Source organism: Chaetodon auriga, chromosome 10 (genome assembly GCF_051107435.1).
Source record: "Chaetodon auriga isolate fChaAug3 chromosome 10, fChaAug3.hap1, whole genome shotgun sequence".
NCBI lineage: Eukaryota > Metazoa > Chordata > Actinopteri > Chaetodontiformes > Chaetodontidae > Chaetodon > Chaetodon auriga.
Genome location: NC_135083.1, coordinates 7,978,405 through 7,997,651, shown reverse-complemented (window position 1 = coordinate 7,997,651; position 19,247 = coordinate 7,978,405). Strand labels below are relative to the sequence as shown.

The 19,247-nt window shown below is 42.2% G+C and overlaps 2 protein-coding genes across 12 annotated transcripts in view; both read right to left on the bottom strand.

Annotated features, from left to right (window-relative positions):
• LOC143326622 (uncharacterized) overlaps window positions 1-1,666 on the bottom strand; it is a 30,834-nt gene extending 29,168 nt beyond the window's left edge. For 2 of the 3 annotated variants that reach the window (XM_076740342.1, XM_076740344.1), the window contains exons 1-3: window positions 1,559-1,666; window positions 218-288; window positions 57-122 (exon numbers count right to left, since the gene is read on the bottom strand). In XM_076740342.1, the coding sequence (XP_076596457.1) occupies window positions 57-111 (55 nt within the window). In that variant the 5' untranslated portion in view covers window positions 112-122; window positions 218-288; window positions 1,559-1,666. Of the gene's footprint in view, window positions 1-56; window positions 123-217; window positions 311-1,558 lie in introns of all 3 variants that reach the window. The other variant, XM_076740343.1, reaches the window with a different exon arrangement.
• Window positions 1,667-1,778: 112 nt separating this feature from the next.
• Window positions 1,779-19,148, bottom strand: LOC143326772 (MYND-type zinc finger-containing chromatin reader ZMYND8-like). 9 transcript variants are annotated; one of them, XM_076740636.1, is made up of 21 exons: window positions 19,005-19,148; window positions 18,679-18,907; window positions 13,450-13,520; window positions 12,674-12,837; window positions 10,611-10,832; window positions 10,014-10,127; window positions 9,761-9,853; window positions 9,273-9,360; window positions 9,126-9,181; window positions 8,953-9,030; window positions 8,728-8,843; window positions 8,119-8,594; window positions 7,404-7,532; window positions 7,108-7,269; window positions 6,207-6,719; window positions 5,269-5,745; window positions 5,015-5,163; window positions 4,764-4,844; window positions 4,600-4,678; window positions 4,220-4,459; window positions 1,779-3,005 (listed from the first exon to the last, which is right to left on the bottom strand). In XM_076740636.1, the coding sequence occupies exons 2-21, from the start codon at window positions 18,690-18,692 to the stop codon at window positions 2,824-2,826; spliced, it is 3,504 nt and encodes a 1,167-aa protein (XP_076596751.1). In that variant the 5' UTR covers window positions 18,693-18,907; window positions 19,005-19,148; the 3' UTR covers window positions 1,779-2,823. The 9 variants fall into 9 exon arrangements, with proteins under 9 accessions (XP_076596751.1, XP_076596758.1, XP_076596752.1 ...); XM_076740643.1 differs by having other exon boundaries at window positions 10,611-10,754; XM_076740637.1 differs by lacking the exon at window positions 19,005-19,148 and having other exon boundaries at window positions 18,679-18,946.
• Between the last annotated feature and the right edge of the window lie 99 nt (window positions 19,149-19,247).

Genomic DNA, 19,247 nt, shown 5'->3' with positions numbered 1-19,247 from the left:
AACAAAAACATAACCAATATCTCACTCATGTTTTTTAACTTAAGGATCTGCTTTACCTGAATTGTCCTCAGTGACGCTGTTATTTTCCATTGAGTCCATACTGACATCCATACCAAACAAATCTGTCAAAACACGAAAAATATGTTACTGCACAGGCTTAAAAGAATGTTGACAATTGGGCAAGTTGGGTGAGGCTGAACTGCAGAATAACTGGTACCTTCACAACCAAGCAGATGGCTCCCAAAGCCTAATTTCAGGAAATGTCATTCCACTTGTCTCTCCTTGCACCTGGATAGCCACACCAAATAATCTGCATTAGATTAGGAGTCAAGAATAAGCCCAAACATCTGCCTTTACAATTTAATTCAACTATGAGTACTATCTGCTGTAAGAGATGGCAGTCACAGCCATCCATTCCATATTGCTCTAGTGCACATACAAATGCACTCAAATGTCAGTTCATCAGTGCCACCAACCTAAAACCAATGTGGCTGAACACAACGGCCCTGCAATATATCATGCCTTCATTTAAGTTCTAATGTTCAGTTTTATGTAAACTGTGTTAGACAGTTGTAGATTCAGCTACTGTTGAACTGCATTGTCCTGAAATGTGTTTGTAGTAATTCAACAGCACCACAAACACTTTTGACAAAAAATGAACAACCTTTATGACAGTAGGATTTATTTGCTCAGATGTTGTATTACACTGCATCCTTTTTAGCTACTGATGTATGTATGTATGTATGTATGTCTATAAGCCTTGACTAGCACCCAGTCAGTCCAATGAGAGCTTTACTTCAGCTGGCACAGCTTACAGATGAAGATAAGACACTGACACTGAGCCATTTGAAATGTGAAAACATTGGATATTAAATTGAACTTCCTAATTATTGCAGACATTATACGTGTAATAACTCCATTAGAGAGCAGACGAATGTAAGACTAGCTACCCACATGTTCACGTTAGTCTAAATATTGGATTAACTTTGAACTTAATGCAAATCCGTTCATATTAACGACACTTCAGGTTGGATCCGTTTCTTGTTGACATTATCTCAAATTAGCTGGCTGTTGTGTTAAGGCCTAAAGATTGTAACTACACGCAACCATTGTGTCTATTGCTCGTATAGCAAAATCAGCCTGATGTTCATTTATGCAAAAACTCGTCAACGAGGGAGGTAAGTAGGTGGGCAGTCCACATTGTCCCTCCACTCTATATGTAACACTCGTTAGCAAACTAAAGACGAAACAACAGCCCTTACTAGTTTCACTACCAGACCTCAGTCGGATGTAAATCTCAGAAACGAAACGAATTTGCTCTGCAACGCGGCAAACACTCAGGAGTTATTCCGTGAAGGGAGCAGAAGTCTTCTTTCTCCTCACGACGACCGACATTGTTATCTGTAGCTCACTTGGCTAACCGCTACCATGCTAGCTGCTACACTATCTGGTAATAAATGTAATTCGCTGCCCAACTAATCGTGTCCAGCTATACTGACACAACAATTAAATGTAGCACGCGTGTATCCCCACACCATGACGAAAACTGAAATCATACCTTGCACACAAATGATTAGTTTCCAGTTACTAAACGATTCGCTCATTTAGCTAACTAGCACAGCCTTCCATTTTCTCTTACTGACACGTAATCTCGCGAGAATTACTCACAGCCAGAAAGCGCCGTGATTTCCTGTTCAGCTGGGAAGAGCCTCTATTTATCAGTGATCGATTCACTTAAGGTAGTTTCTGACTGAATAATGATTCAAGGTGTACTGTACTATGTTGATCAGAGCGTTTTTATTTTTTCTTCACAAGTCCATTTATTATATTTACAATATGTAAACACGAACGAGACACAAGCTCAAAACAGACATGCTCACAGGAAATAATATCCAGCCAAAATGCAGTTTCTATTTATGCCTACTCAGTTGTTCCACACAGTCTGATCAGGCTTTACATCAGCTTTGAATAACCAGTTTAACAGAGAGCTCAGAGCTGACATTCATGTGAAGTCATTTATTTTCAAATAACTTTGTTTAGACACATAGAAATGTGATTTCATTAAACATACTATAAAAACATATAACACTATAAATATTGTTCAGGTTTTTTCTTACAAAAACTTTGTACAGTTTAAATTTTTTAGTTCTTTTTAATAAATCATCAACAGATATTTTTTAATGTAGGTCTATACACTGTGAAACAACCATACAAAACTGGTATGAGCCAAAAATGCCGCCGCTCATATGAAGAGGACATAGTTGAAAACATGTTTAAACTTGCATTACTCAAAATACCTCACTTGACATGAAGCAGACATGGTTTAAAACATAAAGATGAAACTTGCATAACTCAAAATACCTCTGATGGCACCATGATAAATGAGCATCAACTGTTGATGGCTGTTTAAATGTTTTCGTCATTATAAGGAGAGCAACCAACAAAATAAAACAGTCATGAAGTACTTTAGAGCAGCATTGAAATTATGAATGTAGCAAATATTCTGTGGGTTGATACAATCTTGCTCAGACTTGAAACAAAGTGGTAACAGAGCTATAACAAAGCTACAGTATGAAAACATACAGACTCACATTTTATTTCTCAAGACAGACTACTTTCACATGGTGAATCCACCTGAACACAGACTTGTGAAAACTGAGAGATGAAAGATGAACCGAAAAAAATGTCCACCAAGCAGATGTACATATGGGAATGGAAAAATCAAGGTGATTTGTCACAGAGGTGCAGGCCTTCAAGCTTTAAGTTTGATGCAACAAGCCCCGCAGCCTGGCAAAATGTGCGAGAGAATCCGTAGTGTAGCAGTTAGGTCACAGTAACACCAGCACTGTCCTTGCTCTTGTCCATAATGTATGTGGGAGAGTTGCTTTTGTCTGATATGGATCCTGCTGCTGAGGGCAGGGTCTGTGTGGCCGGAGAGTGGCCTGATGATTTGACTGAAGGGTCTGAGTTGGGCTCTGCTTCTGGCTCCTGCTGCGAAGCTGTGGCTGGAAGGAAAAGCAAGACATAAAATGAGAACATGGACACTTTGCTGTATTGTATATCTTCTTGTGTGTGCGTGCAAAATTTATCTCACAGGTTGGATAAGAGGAAAGGTTGTGTCCATAAAACACAATGATGAGGTAACCTGATGTATTTGTACTGCAAAGTCAAACTATACTTTTTCAGCTGGTTACATTATGTTGGCCTTTGAGGGAATGAGTGCTTGGGTTGAAAGGGGCTAGGTGACTGTGGGGATGATGTTTAAGATGAATAACAGATGACAGGCTCTGTTTGGGGTGGTGTCATGTTCATTTGACATCAGTTACAAGATACTGCAGCATAATATTAGCATAATTAATAGTGTGGAGAAGGAGCTGCCTTAGAATTTCAAATTGAACATTAAAAAACAACATTTCCAAACATTAAATAAAAAAAGGAAACAGTCCAATAACTTTCATTTCCAATATAAATGATTAGGAGAATTATCCATCCTAATGACAGAGAATATAATATTTTTCCACAGTACACACTAATTAATCCAGCATTCAAACTGTAATTCCAAGGCAATGTTTATTCATTTTATCACTACTGTACCAATATTCTCTTTTATATGTTTTATTTCTATATTTTAACTTCTGTACTATTTTACATCTTATGTGTCACATGCTCTTTTTCTCATTTCAGATTTACTTGCATGACTCCCTATTTTATCTCAAAGTTTAATTAGAGGATAAACCCCTTGAGATGCACCATCTTGATTTCAAGAAGGTCCTCAGGCACGAAACATGGAAGCAAACAAACACTTTAGAAAATTCAAATAAATACATATATAATACTAATAATGGTGATAAATGAAACCATTGAACTGCGCAAAACATAGTGACGTCAAATCTTCCATATTGTATGAGCACTGTTGGAGGGAGCCTGAAAACAAGGATTTCTTTGCCAGCGACAGCTTCACTGTGACACGACAAACTTAAAGTAACCAGTGACTGAATAATAAAGGAGTTGAGCATAACATTTTTGTCTACTTTTTCATCTGAGTATCTTTGAGAGACTACATTAACCTAGTTGCCAAACCACTGTGTGACAGCTCTGTGCATCACAGCGCCCACTATAAACCAACAACAGATGTTTGATGTTACTTTATCAAAGCAAGCTGCACCAATTTACTCTATATACTGGACACCCTAATGCACCATGAGTGTGTTTATGTTACCTGACTGTGTGCAGGACTTCATGTGTTCTGGCCAGTGGGCTTGCTGGCAGGGGTAATCACAGTAACTTGTATTCCAGCAGCAGTAAAAGATGGCCTCTTTCCTGCAGTTGGCACACCACTGTTTCTTCTTGGTTTCATCCACTGCCTGCTGCTTTTCCGACTCCGTCTGCTTTTTCACCTCGGCCACCAACCGTTCTCTTTCCTGCTCCAGGCTCTGCCTCATCTCTGCCATCGTCAGTTCTGCATTTAAGTGAGACAAAATAAAAGTTGAAACTCACACCATGTGTAGAAAAAGAAACATCTGTCTTTAAAAGATTGGGTCAGTAGTACATCAGCTCTCAGGAGGTGCGGTGACACATTCCTGGAAGCAGGAAACTTACCAAGATTGTGCTTCATCTCTGACAGCTCTTGCTGATGCAGCCACTGGAGCTTTTCAATCTCTATCCTTAACCGTCGAATCTGTGGCAAAAATACACAGGGATCAAAACTTGCCAAGTATCACTGTGACACATTCATAAGCATCAGTCTATATGCCTGAATGTACCTCTGCAATTGTATTTCCAGATGTGCTTTTGGAAAGGTCATTGTAGATTTCAGTCATTGTCCCTTTTATCGTGTCCATGATCTACAGAGTTTTGGCAAAAACATGATATTAGTCCACAGTTTTAACTCCTGTCATCCTGCAAAAATGAAGTGAACAGAGCAATAATTCATTTTATATGAAGTTAAAAAGCCACTAATGCGGCCTTTTCTAATTTCCCACATTTAATCACAGAGCTGAGGATTCTAACTTACTTTGTTTGTGTACTTGGCTATATCTGCAGCCACGTCAGCTGAGACTGTGGGGATCTGCAAGTCTCCTGACATGAAAGAAGAGGAACTCCCAGATGTGACCTGGGCAGCTGTTGATGAGGGAGCATTCGAAGGCACGTCTTTTTGTTGCACTGCAGTAGATAAAGGTGAAAAAAAAGAGATTATACATGTTTTAACATACATTTTATTCTATTATTTTAAGCTTAATGTTGGGACGACTGATTATCTGTACATACCCTTGACTGCTTGTCTGGTCTGATAGCGGGTACTTGAGGAGGAGTTCTGCTGTTGTGACTGCAGCTGCTGTGGACTGCGTGTCTGCCCCTGACTCTGGGCCTGTGTCTGCACTGCTGACTGCTCTCCATGCTGCTGTTGCCTCTGCACCTTCTGCATATGCCACTTCTGAGAGGACGTCTGGAACTTGGTTGGATTCCACACCACTGCCCGCTGCACAGCCTGAGCTGTCTCTTTAGGCAGTAGAGGGCGCTGTTTCTTTACAGCTGCAGGTACTGGGGATGACGTGGAGACTGAGGTGGAGGCAGGAGAGGGAGCACTGGTGGAACCACTGGTGGCTGTGTTGGCACTGGGCTGACCAGAAGCTGTAGTGGAAACCAGGTTGAGGGCTGCTGTGATAGCAGGTTGCAAAGAGTCTTTCAAGTTAGAGCTGGTTTCCCGTGATGGTGCAGCTGCTGCAGCAGATGAAGGCACTTTACCTGGGCAAAAATAAAGTAATATTGCTCCTTAAGAGAGAGGCATTCTGGGTTTCTAAATGGGGCGCCATGAGCCCAAGAGGGCTAAATAACAAATTCAAGCCATTTTTGTAGAATCTACTGGAGATGTAGCATCTTTAGGGTGAGGATCATGTTTAAATGGTTGTTATCTATGGTGATTTATCACACACACATCACTGATCCATCCACTGTACATATAAAAGTCAGACACCACACTGAAGACAAGATAGAGAACACTTAGTGAATAAAGCATGGTGAAGTGAAGAAGAGTTGTGTGACATGTTTTAATTTTGATGGACTTACATTGAAGTTCACACTGGCCTGCAACTCACTGTGTCTGTGTTCTACCATTATAACATGAGGATATTATTTCTGAGCTGTTTTGAGTGAGACACAGGTCATAATGACAGGAGAAATCTTAATACAGTATATCAAAGCCTCACCTTCCAACTTGGCAATGTTAGACTCTTTGGGAGTTTTGGCAGCAGAAGCCCCGGGTTCTCTTCTCGCCCTCTTTGAATCACGGCCTCCATGTTCATCCCCCAGGTCAATCACCAACTCTCTTTCAGAATCAGAGTCTTGCTCAGCCACTGATGTGGCAGTGGCTGCTCTGCCCTCCTCTGGGGCTTTGGGCTTGTCAGTGAGGGGTTGAGACTGGGGCGTTCTGGGCTTGTCCTGGAGGTCCCTATCTGGACCACTACTACCCTGCTTGTCTTTGAGCAGAGGATCAGGGGTAGCTTTATCCGCTGTCCCTGTAACTCCCTCCTTAATCTCTCCCTCCGTGCTCGCTTTGGGCCTTTTTCTCTCCGCTTTGTCTTTGTCGTCCTGGGTGGAGCTCTTTGGCTTGTGTTCCTCGTCGCTGAGATACTCGCTGTCACTCGAGTCAGATTTCTCAGAGTCCTCGGAGTCACTGTGATCCACACCTTTATACACATCTTCAGAAATCTCATCAATCCCTGTAAGGAGAGGCAAACATTCTTGGTTATGAGTTTTTACAAGAGTTAAAATGCTTTTTTGTAAGAGTGGAATGAAGAAATAGACTTTTTTTTTCTTAAATTACGGCCTGACAAACTGGTCCCTAAATGAGGAGCAGTCACAATGTGTCCGACATCACGTTTCAACACTGTTTAGCAAAAATCTCAAAATTCATCATATTCATAATTCACCGTATCAAAATATAAAATTAGATTCTTTTGCAAATGGACTATATTGCCCAAAAAATTACGTACTTTTGAAAGTGCTGGAAAACTTAGTAATTAGGGTTGATATCACTGAGTACAGTCAGCACGGCATGACATGTGCAGTACAAGAATAGACTTCAAGAAAAGGTGATTGTGTATGTACCAAGCTGTGCCTTGCAGCTCTCAATAGTCTTGTCCAGGCTCCTGATGGGTCTCTTTGGGGTAGTGAGGGCCATTGACCCTCCCTGTTGTTGCTGATTTTGCTGCTGCTGTTGTTGCACGGTCTCACTCAGCTCCTTCAGGTCCATCTCAGCCTTTACCCGATCTGAAACGAACAGGTAAACATTTGATTTCAGTACAAATTCAACATGATGACACATTCAGCATGATGATATGTTGATTATTAGCCTTTATGACACCATCACTGCAGTATACTGTATTTGTGCTGTTGGTACTGACCCAGGTTGAGATTGAGGATGCCACCTGTGCCTGCAGTTCTCTCCTGCTTGGGCACCAGTCCAGGGTTGAAGGGCTTCGGGCTGCCTGCGACACTGCCTGCAGGACCCATCTTCCCCGAGACAGGAGATGCTGTAATTGCAACAACAACAAAAAAAAATATCCAAGTTTAGTTATTTTTGTTTTACATTCAGGGCTAAAAGGTTTTAAAATGGCATCACTCATGGCTACACACCCAGAGTGATGTATCCTTAAAACAAAGTTATGAACAGAGCAACGTTATCATTCACTTGAAGTCGTGGCTCTGGAGTCTTATGGATAAAAGTCTAATAATCACTTTTCTTTAAGCTCTGTTTTTGGTCTCTAAGAACTCCTGAAGCAAACATCTGACTCTTTAGCTGCTAAATGCATCATCTATTCCAGTTGCTAATTGTCTGTCTGCCAACTGTTGCAGAGCAGGTAGTGTTCAGTTGGTTTCTGGAGCTTTGTAGTTGAAAACAGCAGCCTGCTGAGGCTAAAAACAACACTTTGAGAGCAGTGAGAGTGAACTAAAACAGTGAAATTGTTGGTCAGAAAGCTAAACAATAAGCTCAATCTCTCTCTCTCGTATTGTCCAATGGATCTGTACAAGCGACGCCTTGTCACATTGTTTTCACGTCATCATTTGAGACATTGTTATTGTAAAAATTTCAATCAAAGCCTTTTAACATTTACTTACCAGTACAGTCCATTGATTCCTCTCCGGTGCTGTAGTGAAAGGCAGGATTCCTGCTGGCCTTTTCCATATCCTGTTCTCCATCCGAGCCTGTGTGAACCGAGGAGTTGGTGCTCATGGGAGACCGAGGCATGTCTGTCATGGAGACCCTCCGAGTCATGCCACTGGGCGTGGAACTCTTGCCAAGGACCATCTTAGGAGACGCAGTTATATCAAAGCTGAAGCGAAGTTTATCCGGTTTCTCTGTTTTCACTGTCCCAGCACCAGGGTTGGAGGGGTCCAGTAGCATCTGTAGCTGGTTATTGGGTGTGTAGGGAGTGCGGAAGGGTGCATAGTTGAAGACCCCAAATTTCTTGCGAATGTTTTCCACATAGACTTCCATTTCTTGCATGGCACTGTTGAAAATGCTCTTGGTTTTCTTCACAGAGAAAGGGATCTCTTTGGACATGAGGTAGCAGTTATTGATGGGGACCCAGGCCCTAATTAAGAACACAATGAAAAGCACAACAAGCTATTTACCATATTAGATCAACCAAGAGACCATTCCTGGCTTAGCTTTGATCCAACAACCCTAATATATAGAACCAATTTCCACTACAAAGCTCTTCTCACCTGTCATGTTGCCCAAAGAAGCGTGCGTCTACCTGTGCGTCCTTTTCCCGAAGTGCTTTTGCTGGCCAGAAGGGAAAGCCCTTTAGCTTCGCCCAGACCAGGGGGTGAGGTTGACTCTACCAGGGGAAAAAGCAAAAAAATTCAGTACCTTACAGGTTTGACATCTAAAACAAAATGTATTAATACTCCTTTAACATATTATGTCAGACTGAGTAAAGGACCTACACATGGCTCACAAAACCAGTTGTCCCTTTTTTGGCATGAAGACAGGTAGCACTCTGGACACACCTCAATCTCATTCATCTAGAAGTAGATATTGAATAAGAAACATATAATTGATTCATAATCATCTTCACATCTTCAGAATCATTGGTATTATGTTAGTAAAGCATCTTTACCTCATGTTCGCAAATCTTGACGATAACTTTCGCAGTTGCTGTTAATTTGTGATTACCTGGGGGAAAAAAAGTCACAGGATTAATTTCTATTGTCTTTACTAAATTAGCAGAGTAGTGGGATTACTGATATATATCAAAGTGGCCAACCTCCATTATAGATGATACAGTTGTGTAAGATCCATTTCATATCAGCAAGGAAGGCCTCTGTGCAGCCATACATTTTCTTTTTGATATTCTATGAAAAAATGAAAATATCAAAATTAAAGACATATACTATACATAAAGACATATACTGTATACTATTATTGTTTATTTATTTTATATCTTACATGCTAATTTTATGGAGAGTTGTATGCTATTCTATTCTCTCTCTATGTATATATAATGTTTGTTGCTACCTCACTTATATTTATGTCTTTCTGTATGATTTCAATATGCGATTCCCACCCTTAATGTGTCCTCACAGTTGAAAATCTGATCGAGTGCCACTCAATGACATTTTATAGGTTTTTGTTGTCTTCTGCTCATTCCAACATTTCTTTGTCTACATTTAGCATTTTCTAAGACTTTTGGTATATTTCTCCTGTGCGTTCTGATTTTACACTGTTTATGTGACAGAAAAGAAACAACGTTACCTTCTCTAAAGTACACAGGTCCATGGGGTGGAAAATGTACTCAGCATAGTCCGGATGCTGTTCCAGAGACACAGGCTTCTGAAAAGGCTCAGTCTGCTCAGTTTAGACAAATATGAACAAAAGAAACAGGGGCATTAGTCAAAATTTGGATGTCTCATTTTTGTTATATTTTCTTGAAATCTTTGTTTGAATATAAACAATTTCTTCAGATTATAAGACACCTATTAAACCAGTATGCAGTTATAAGTCTTACCCCAGGCTGTTTAATCTTTTGGAGTGCGAATTTGAGCAAGTAGGAAAGTTGGTCTATTGTGAGCATTGTCATTGCTTTGCTCTGAGTTTCAATGCACTCAGCAACTGTTATTTTCTGCAACAACAAAAAATGTAATAATTAATGATATTAATGAACATAAGAAAAAAATCAACACCAAGCAAAAGAACTGAACACTGTTACTAATATAAATTTACATGGAAAGTTTACAGTATCTGCTGTCTTTTGATTTAGCTTGTACGTGTACTTTAAATTTTGCCAATGAAAATAAGTGCATATCAAATTTCCTTAAATGTAAATAAGCAGATCAAAACTTTAATCAACATCTCTCAGACTTGTAGTGTGCGCAATTAGCCTGCAGAGGTGTCACACCATGTGTCAGGGCCAAGAGTCTGTAGCTTTCCTGATCAACCACGGACAAAAACAGGGGATTTCATTGCTTTGTTCCTCCTCTGTGCCTGAAGCCGCTCATGGCACATAGTCTGACACCACTTTTGTCAACCAAGCAAGCAAGATTGTGCATTGAGTCCCACAATTGTTTGTGTACACCCACACACACACACGTCTTCAGCGAGATACCTCACACTCTGGACAGAACCAGTCGCCCTCGGGCTCGGCTGGTAGTTTGAGGCACTTGGCGTGGTACACCCTGGGGCAGAGCTCACAGCAGAGCACCTGGCCCTCGCGGTGGCACAGCCAGCAGTAGAAGTCATTCCTGCCGTCCTGCGGTACAACATCAACAGGGTCTGTGGTGAGTGCTGGCTGCTTCATATAGTAAAAGGGACCATGTCTTAGCTCTGACTGAAATGCAGGCAAGAGAAACAGGGGGGCAGGTTTCAAAAAACACGCAGGAACACAAAAAAGGTGCAGTGCAACAGAAACAAGGCAACAGTAGGGTGGGATAAGCAGGGTAAGAGTAAAGGCAACAAACCCAACACATGACCTTTTAATGCATTAAGCAAACTATCTGAACATCTACTCAGATGACTGTTTCAACTGTGAGTCAAACAAGACTAACCTAACAGGTTTTAGGGTGTGAGCTTAAGGGTTTCACCTGAGAGTAAACACCATGCATGATATGGTTCTTTTTGATAAGTACCCAACTGGTACTTTACCAGCGCTACATTAATGGCTCAATAGAAGCTGATGCATATGTTTTCACAGCTAAAGATGATGTTTCACACTCCTAAGCCAGTAGCTTAGCACTGTGATCACTATCACCATCACTATCTCTAAACAGATATCAGCATTTGAACGCAGAATCTGTAGGCAAGAACCATTCAGGGTTTTTTTTTTTTGTACTCTGAGTAGTATTGAACAATCTGTTATCCAGATATCTGCTGGATACACTGGAAGCTCTGAAACACTGGCAGTTGCCTCAGAGAATAAATCGTCATCAGATGATAGCCATTAGGTTCACTTGAGCTTACACCAAATCAGTGTTTGTTCCTAATTTATCATGAGTTGAGGTAAAATTCAGTTGCAGTTTATTTGAGAATCATAGCACATATTATAAACTTATCAAGTCATTTTCTATGTTCACACACCTGTCAAAATATTACTAAAATTATCTTTAATATCATGCATGTTGAGAGAACTAAAAGGCTAAAAGGAATCACTCAGCACCACATTCATGTGGCAAGCAGATAATTATACCTTCAGAGTCATATATCACCAAAATGCATAGCACTTAAATTCAGCAAAACAACAGGACATAAATTACCATAGGTGACTGATAATAGCACAAATGCAAAATGTCTCAAAATAATACAGTAACTGTGAGTGGACCATGCATTCATGGCACTGCTTCACACAAACACAACACACCAATCACAAGACATATCCACAGTCACATCAGCACGTTTGTCCATCTTTAAGCTGACAGTATACTACAGTCAAAATCAAAACTGGCGTGTTCTCTCAGGCAATTTCAGGTGGTCAATGTATGAGAAGACTAAAGGCACCAGTATAACCCTGTCACAACTGCTCGTTGGATGGTCAAATAACCCCCATCCCCCCACAGCTTTCCGACACTGGATTAGGGGTTGCTGTGTCCAAAAACTTTCTGAAAACAACAATCCGACATTCACACCCACGTCAGGCTGTGGTTGGCCAGCTGTGTGGCGATGAGAAAGGAGCCTGGGTTTGAACTCAAAATGCTCTTTTTTAAATTATTTACACGTCTATTTATGCCACTTTTGTGTGTACAACAACATGAATGTATTCGAGGAGTGGCCATCCTCTCTGTGACGGCAGGCTTTTCACTCCAACTTTGAGTGCGGGTCTTCAGAACAACTATAAACCCATTTGATTTCTGACAAGGACGCATAACAAGTCATACAAACTTTTTTCCAAGCGTAACACAGCCCTTTGTATTCTGTGACAGTTTGTTGCCCTTTCAATGAGGTGACTTGGTTTGGAACGTGATGAACTGCTCGCTGGGTGGAAGACAAAGCAGTCCAAACTCACATCTTCTTTGTTTTGGATCAGTTTTGGCACCATCTCCTTTGCCAACTCCACATTCTGGTGCGAAAGGACCAACCTCTATTTGCAGCGGGTACACTGGCATTTGCCCCCACCACCATGATCCACAGCCTTTGAGAGCACGCCAGATTTTGAAATGAGCATACTGGAGCCCTTACCTGGTCTTTGTTGTTACAGTTCACAGCCCCTGGCTTCTTCTTTTTCTTGATAGGGCTGGGGGAGGTGTCTGAGGGAGAGTGGCCATTGGAGGAATGGGTGGGACTCGACACCTTTCTCTTCTGCGGTGCCACTGGTCTTTCGGCTGACCCTGGTGGATCAGGGACTGGATGCAGAAAGACAATCAGGTCGTCACACAACAGGAGACAGGCTTGTACTGTTCGCTGCACTCAAGTCCAGCACATTACACAAGCTTAAGAGGATTAAAATCAGGCTCTGTGACAGTAATTTAGCTATACTAAGAATGAATCAAGAGCGTGAAAACAATCAGAAACCATAACACATCGATCCCATCCTCCCAAATTCCTGGAGCTGACTGAGAAACCAAGGAACTGCAAATTGAAGCATGTCAGTTTCAGCTGAGTAATTTGATGTTCAGATGCAGCGCTCAGCTTTTAGAATTTTTACATGATGACATAAACATCGACTGATCCAAAAAACAATAATTGAAGTGATGCCACATATGAAATTACCAGTTGACACTAACACATATCTAGAAGGTTCTCTCTAACCTCACAAGACCCTGTGTTGACACTTCACACAAAATCTAAACAGCCAGGCAGCCAGGCAAGATGGATTATCTTTGCAGCCCTACAAGACCAACAAAATGCATTACGCTGCCTTTGAAACTTAGGGTAAATAACCTTGACCGTCTCTGAAACTAAGACACCTAAGATGCTCGACTCCTAACGCGAGCTACCCGGCCTAAGAGACTTACCTTTGGATCGTACAGATGCATCCATCCCCTCTACCACATCAGACTCTGTCTTTACCTCGTCCTCAGCCAGACTGCAGAGCACCGAACAAGAGCACACAGAAACACAGAAAGAGAGGCAAACACAAAGTCAGAAAGGGTGTTCAGAAACCACATCAGCATAACAGTAAACAAGTGGAACACCACCTAAGGCACCCCGGTCCCAGAGGATCTGTCAATAGGGACTCTGCAGGTTTCCATTGTTATTGTTGTCTTTTGATTTCAGCACATCTCTGACATCGTGGTGCGAAGTTCAAATCCTTTCCATATTATCGGTGACAAACGAGCCTGAATATAGTCTTTATGTTTCAAGAGAGAGAACGGTAACAATCACCATGGCAACACTCCTCTCCGCTACGCACAAGTTTATATTCACAGCAACACATAGGGCCGTTTAGCTGACATTACTCTGCACCTCCGTCCTTCAGGAGAGACTGCAGCAGTAGGCTGTGGTCTGTCCCGATCTTAGCTGCATTTTGTTTGAAACAAATGGTGAATAGTCCTATAGTAAGGAGAGAGTCAGACAGAGTCGGTTCATACTACGGGAGGGACAGTGTCTCATGGCAACTGACATGTTTCTGCTACCCCTCAAGACCGTTCAGTAACAACAGCGTACCCTCAGAGGATTTGGGCCCATTCTTGGAGACCAATAGCAAGACATCCAAATAACCAGCGTCAGACAGGGTCTATCTAAATATTTGTGGCCTAAATCTTCACCACGGGCATATCTGAAATAGCTCTGCTGGCCGAGAGCATGTTTATTTCACTGTCCATCACCGAATGTGTAAATCTGACACCACATAATTCGTATTGAGGATATATTCACATACATAATTGTGGAGTTACATAAAAGTGGGTGTTTTTAAAATCAGAGCTCAAATATCTGCCTATTCTACTGCTGTTTACAAACGGATGTAAACAGGCCAATATTGATATCCTTGATTAATACAGGATGCAGTTGCAAAGATTACAGTATCTCCAACACACACATCTAACGCGGGAAAAGCCCAATTTCCCAGGTCTCCTGTCCTGCTCTCCTCTGGTTTCCTCTGGGGAAAAAAAAAACCATGGGAATAAAAAGACTCTGGCGATAAATGAAAGTCTTTTAGAGTTTGGCTCCTCCTTTGTCAGAGCAACAGAGGGCCTTGTTCCAAAGATGTCGCCTTTATTCACAAGCCCTGAGAAGAAAACCATTGCAAGGACCCCTGACAGGTCACACACTTGACCATTTCATAGCACTGGCTGCAGCTCTGGTTTCCAGCTAGGATGATGGGTTTACAGGCTACGACTCAAAGGTCAACCACACTCGTGGGATAAGCTCTTTTTTTTTCTCCTCTGAAAGTAAAAGAATGTTCTTTATGTCCCCTCCTCCAGCCTTAAAGAGACATTCCACACAAAGCTGATCAAGTGTCAGTTCAGTGACAGGCATAGGGTGGTTAAAAAACATATCCTGAAGGGTTTAATGAATCAGATACAAAACCCAACTGTAAAAGAGATTGGATGTGATGACATCAGCCATTAAAGCTACACTCCTTTAAACACCAAGTCTGCCATTATGTTTGCTTCACAATTCAGGAGGCTTAACAATGATTAAAGAAATTCTTTCTACCAAGCAAAATGCCAAATACTGCTATCCAGCCAACACTGTAGCTCACAATCTAATCTAATTCTAAATACATTCCTTGCTCTTTCAGGCGTTCAACCCGGCAATCACACACACGGCTTATCAAACTGAAACTTAAGAGAATGAAGCTACATCATAACGTGCATGGACTGTGGCATATGGGTAACTTGGTTCAGCCTGCCAACAGTCACACATACATACATGTACACACACACACACATACACACACACACACCCCAACCCCTCCGGGGCCTTCCTGTTCCGGACTGACTGAACAAACGAGGCCCACATGAAAATAAGAAAACGTTAGCCAGGTCGCTCTGCGACGTGTACCACAGCCCTGAAAAGAGAGAACACCAGGCATCACCAGGCAGCTCTGAACAAAGTGCCACAACCCTCCATTACACACACACACACACACACACACACACACACACACAAACACTTAATACCAATGGCAAGACATTGCTGCAACTACCAGGAAGACAGGATGGCCAGCAGTGAAAAAGTATGCTGATCCAAAGGGCATTCTCTGATCAGGAGCTATGATCCATCACATAAGGAGAGTTAGGCAAATAAATCCTCAGCAGATTCTGGGATATATTCCAGAGAGACGTGGGTTCAAGAAAACACTGACAGTATTCCCCTCTGCAAGTAGTACCTGATGGACAAAAAGGAAACAACACTGAGTCAATGCCTTTAGATTCCTCTCCTGTGAGAGACGAGCAGGGTTCTCTCGTCACAGAAAATGGAGGCCACAGCTTGCTCCCCTCCCCCCTCTCCCCCATCCCCCACTCCGAGGCTCAGACTCAGGCACTGGCACATCCACGCAGGAGGACCAGAGAGATCTGTGGAGATTACAGTCCAACATTTTAAAAAGCACAGCTATGTGAAGACAAACCTTCACGGCCGATCACAGGGGTGGAGGAGAAACACAGAGAGGGAGACACGAGAAAATCCAGCAAAGTGAGAAGCACTCATCTCTCTCTTTTTTTTATGTCTTCGATCTTGGCTTCCCTCCTTCCCAGTGAATACTGTTGTCATAGAATAATTAGATTTCATTTTGAAGAAAGAGATACAAACAGTGTGAAGCCACGATCAGATCCTGGCAAAGCTATTCTCTATACCTTTTTACACACCAAAAAGACAAATATCTGCATAAACCGCCTTTCTATATGGCACTCCAGGAAAGCCATTCATTGCAAGCATTATATCGTACTCTTTCCACAGGAACTGCCATTGAAAACACTTGGGATTAATGCCACTGACTAAAAAACATCCTACTCACCATGTTACACAAAACCCCAGAGAGATCATTAGGTTTTATGAAATGACAAAATACATTCAGACCAAGACCAACAACCACATGCAGACAGAGGAAATACATCCCACTAGCTTGTGCCTTTCCTGAAATCAACAAAAACAAAATAATTAAAAGCAGGAGGTATTATGTCCTAGTCTACATTTCATAAAATAATGATTTTGACAACATAACGCCGCCTGTTTTAGAACAATGTCCCAACACCAAAGTAAACTATTAGTATGCATGGAATATCCTGTATAAAAGAAAAATTTGACCTGGATTTTATATAAGGCTGTAAAGGGTGAATCAAAGATGGCTGTGGAATTTTCCAGAAGGCCCTTGCTCTCCCTGCTGCTCTCCCTCTGATTGTCAATCTTTAACCTCAACTGCAGCTGCAATTGGCTGGAGGGCCAACAGGGTGGAACATTATTGGTCGGCTGTGCTATGCCACACGGATCACAGTGTGCAGGCTCCCCTCTTCCTCTCAAAAAGCATTTTTGCTGCAATGCAGACATTTCCCCCTGCATTAGACTGTTTATATTCCTTCAGTTTAGCCTGCCCTTCTTGATTATGACAGCATAAACCAGAGGGGATTCGAAAAAGGCCTTTTGGGAGATTATATCCATGGTTGTGATGCGTAACTCAGTGGTTCTGCTGTACCACCATGCCGTGCCATTTATAGGCTACATTGCTTCAGAAAGAGGCCCAGACGATTTGAACACCATGCCGCTATGCATTGCTGACATTTCTAATTATCAAGGTAGCATTTATATTACAGGCTCACTCATGCATGTCGAGGTAATTCATTACTATTCGGTAGTAAAGGTTTTGGTTAACAGAGAGAGGGACTTAGTCGTAGTCTGAGAGGAAATAATGATTGTAACATTACTATTTTCTGCAGAGGAAACATGTCAGGCCACAAGAGAAAGAAGGCATTCTTTGTTCCCCCCCCACGCAGTTGAGACTGCTAAAACTGTGATACATGATGTAACACAATGTACAGTCTATGCTCTGAAAAACAGAAAACGGCAACAAACAGTAAGGACTTTCCTCATACACCTCGTCTTTGTGCAGATTTCTTATAGAATACTGTGATAGAGAAGCTTAGTTTTTTATCTGGACCTTATGGATCAACGACACGTCTGTTTTACTTTATGTGTAAAGACAGAAAAAATGCAAAGTAGCTTAAGGGAAAAGAGAGAGCAAAGCAAACGATGAAATGAAAGCTGTAAATTCTCTCACATGCACACAGACCATGTAAAAACATGCAACATGTCACATCCCGCGTTGTTTGCCTGTCCTGCTGTCTGATCTGTGAAGAGAAGGCTAGAAGAGAAGAGCTCTCTACAGCACAAAATGGCCACTGTCTGTGTGGGGATCAGAGAGTGGAGGAAGCAGTTTCACAATAGTGCTGCAGAGTTGACGAAGCCGTGGGCAGTGAACTCAGGCCTTATGGCTGGAAACAGACCAGCGTGTAACCTGCTTCTCACCATATTATTTCTAAAAATTAGACTGGAAGAATTGGATGAGTGCTGCCCTTCGACAAAAGGTTTGTTTCATGTGAGCCCATCCTCTGAGCAACCTGCAGACACTTCGTCCTCAGTACAGTTTTATCAAACATGTACCAAATCAAACAGTTTTACGTTTCTGAATGATCTTCTTTTACGCACACGCATATAAAAGAATATTAGACTGAAAACCAGTATTCAGTTATGCACTGCACTCCTTGTCCTCCTAACAAGCACATCTGTTGCCCCCCACGTCTATTCCCCGGCCTGGCATGACACACAAGAAAACAGCACAGAGCCAATCCACTTACAAAGGGTACATAATACCCCCCCCCTCCTCCTCCATTGCCCATCCCCCATTCTTTCTCTGCCAGGCTACAACACAAGACTGCCACAACAGAAAGGAGACGTGGGTGCCATTTCTAAATCTAACTCTCTTTTGCATTATAAAAAAGGAAAAGGATTTGCCATGGTCCACTCTGCCTCCTGTATGGCAGCCTGGTTGTCTGGGGCACCCATGTGACCCTGAGACACAGAGAGAGAGCAAGGGTGAGAGTCGTTACCCAACCCCCCACCCTCAGCGCTGTGGAGCAGAGAGGCCTGGCGAGGCCTCCAATCCAACCCAGCTCCTCCTCCTCCTGCACACTAAACTGATTTTAAGGTGTGCACATTTATCATGAGAAACCAACAGTCACCACAACAACAAGAAGGAAGCCATGTTGTTATCAGAGAGTTGAGATAAAAAAGACAGAGCTTACCTCTGTGGATGCATGGCTGCCTGACACACTGTTATGTCAACACTTATAAAACATGGAGGACACTCTCAGCCGGGGAAGGCTCCGCTCTTCAGGCAAGGCGATCAGGCCCCAGTGATGTTAGCCAGATCCTGACTGGTCGCTCTCCTCACAGGCAGGATACAAGGCCGCGTCTGATTGGCCGAAATGTTTCCTGAGTAATTATCTTTGTTCAGTGCAGGCAGGGGCAGCACTGTGAGTGTCAGAGACAGGGGAAGAAAAATAAGCAGACAGCTAGGCCTAAAACCACAAAATAACATGATTAATATGAGTATTTTTGACATACAAACCCCATATAACAATCTTTTAAAGCTTCCAAGTGTAGAATCTGGCGGTAGTTGTCTTATTTGAAGGCTTTAGAAGTAGAAATGGCAGCATGTAGAGTGTGAGGAGCAGGACACCATGGCTTCTCTGCACAAGACTCCATTTTTTTTTTATGTGGAGAGGGCCTTTGTTTAAACTCCTCCCTCCCTCTTGGCTGTTTCCAGAGAAAGGAGAGGCTGTAGCTCCTCACCTATTTTGGCGATTCTGTC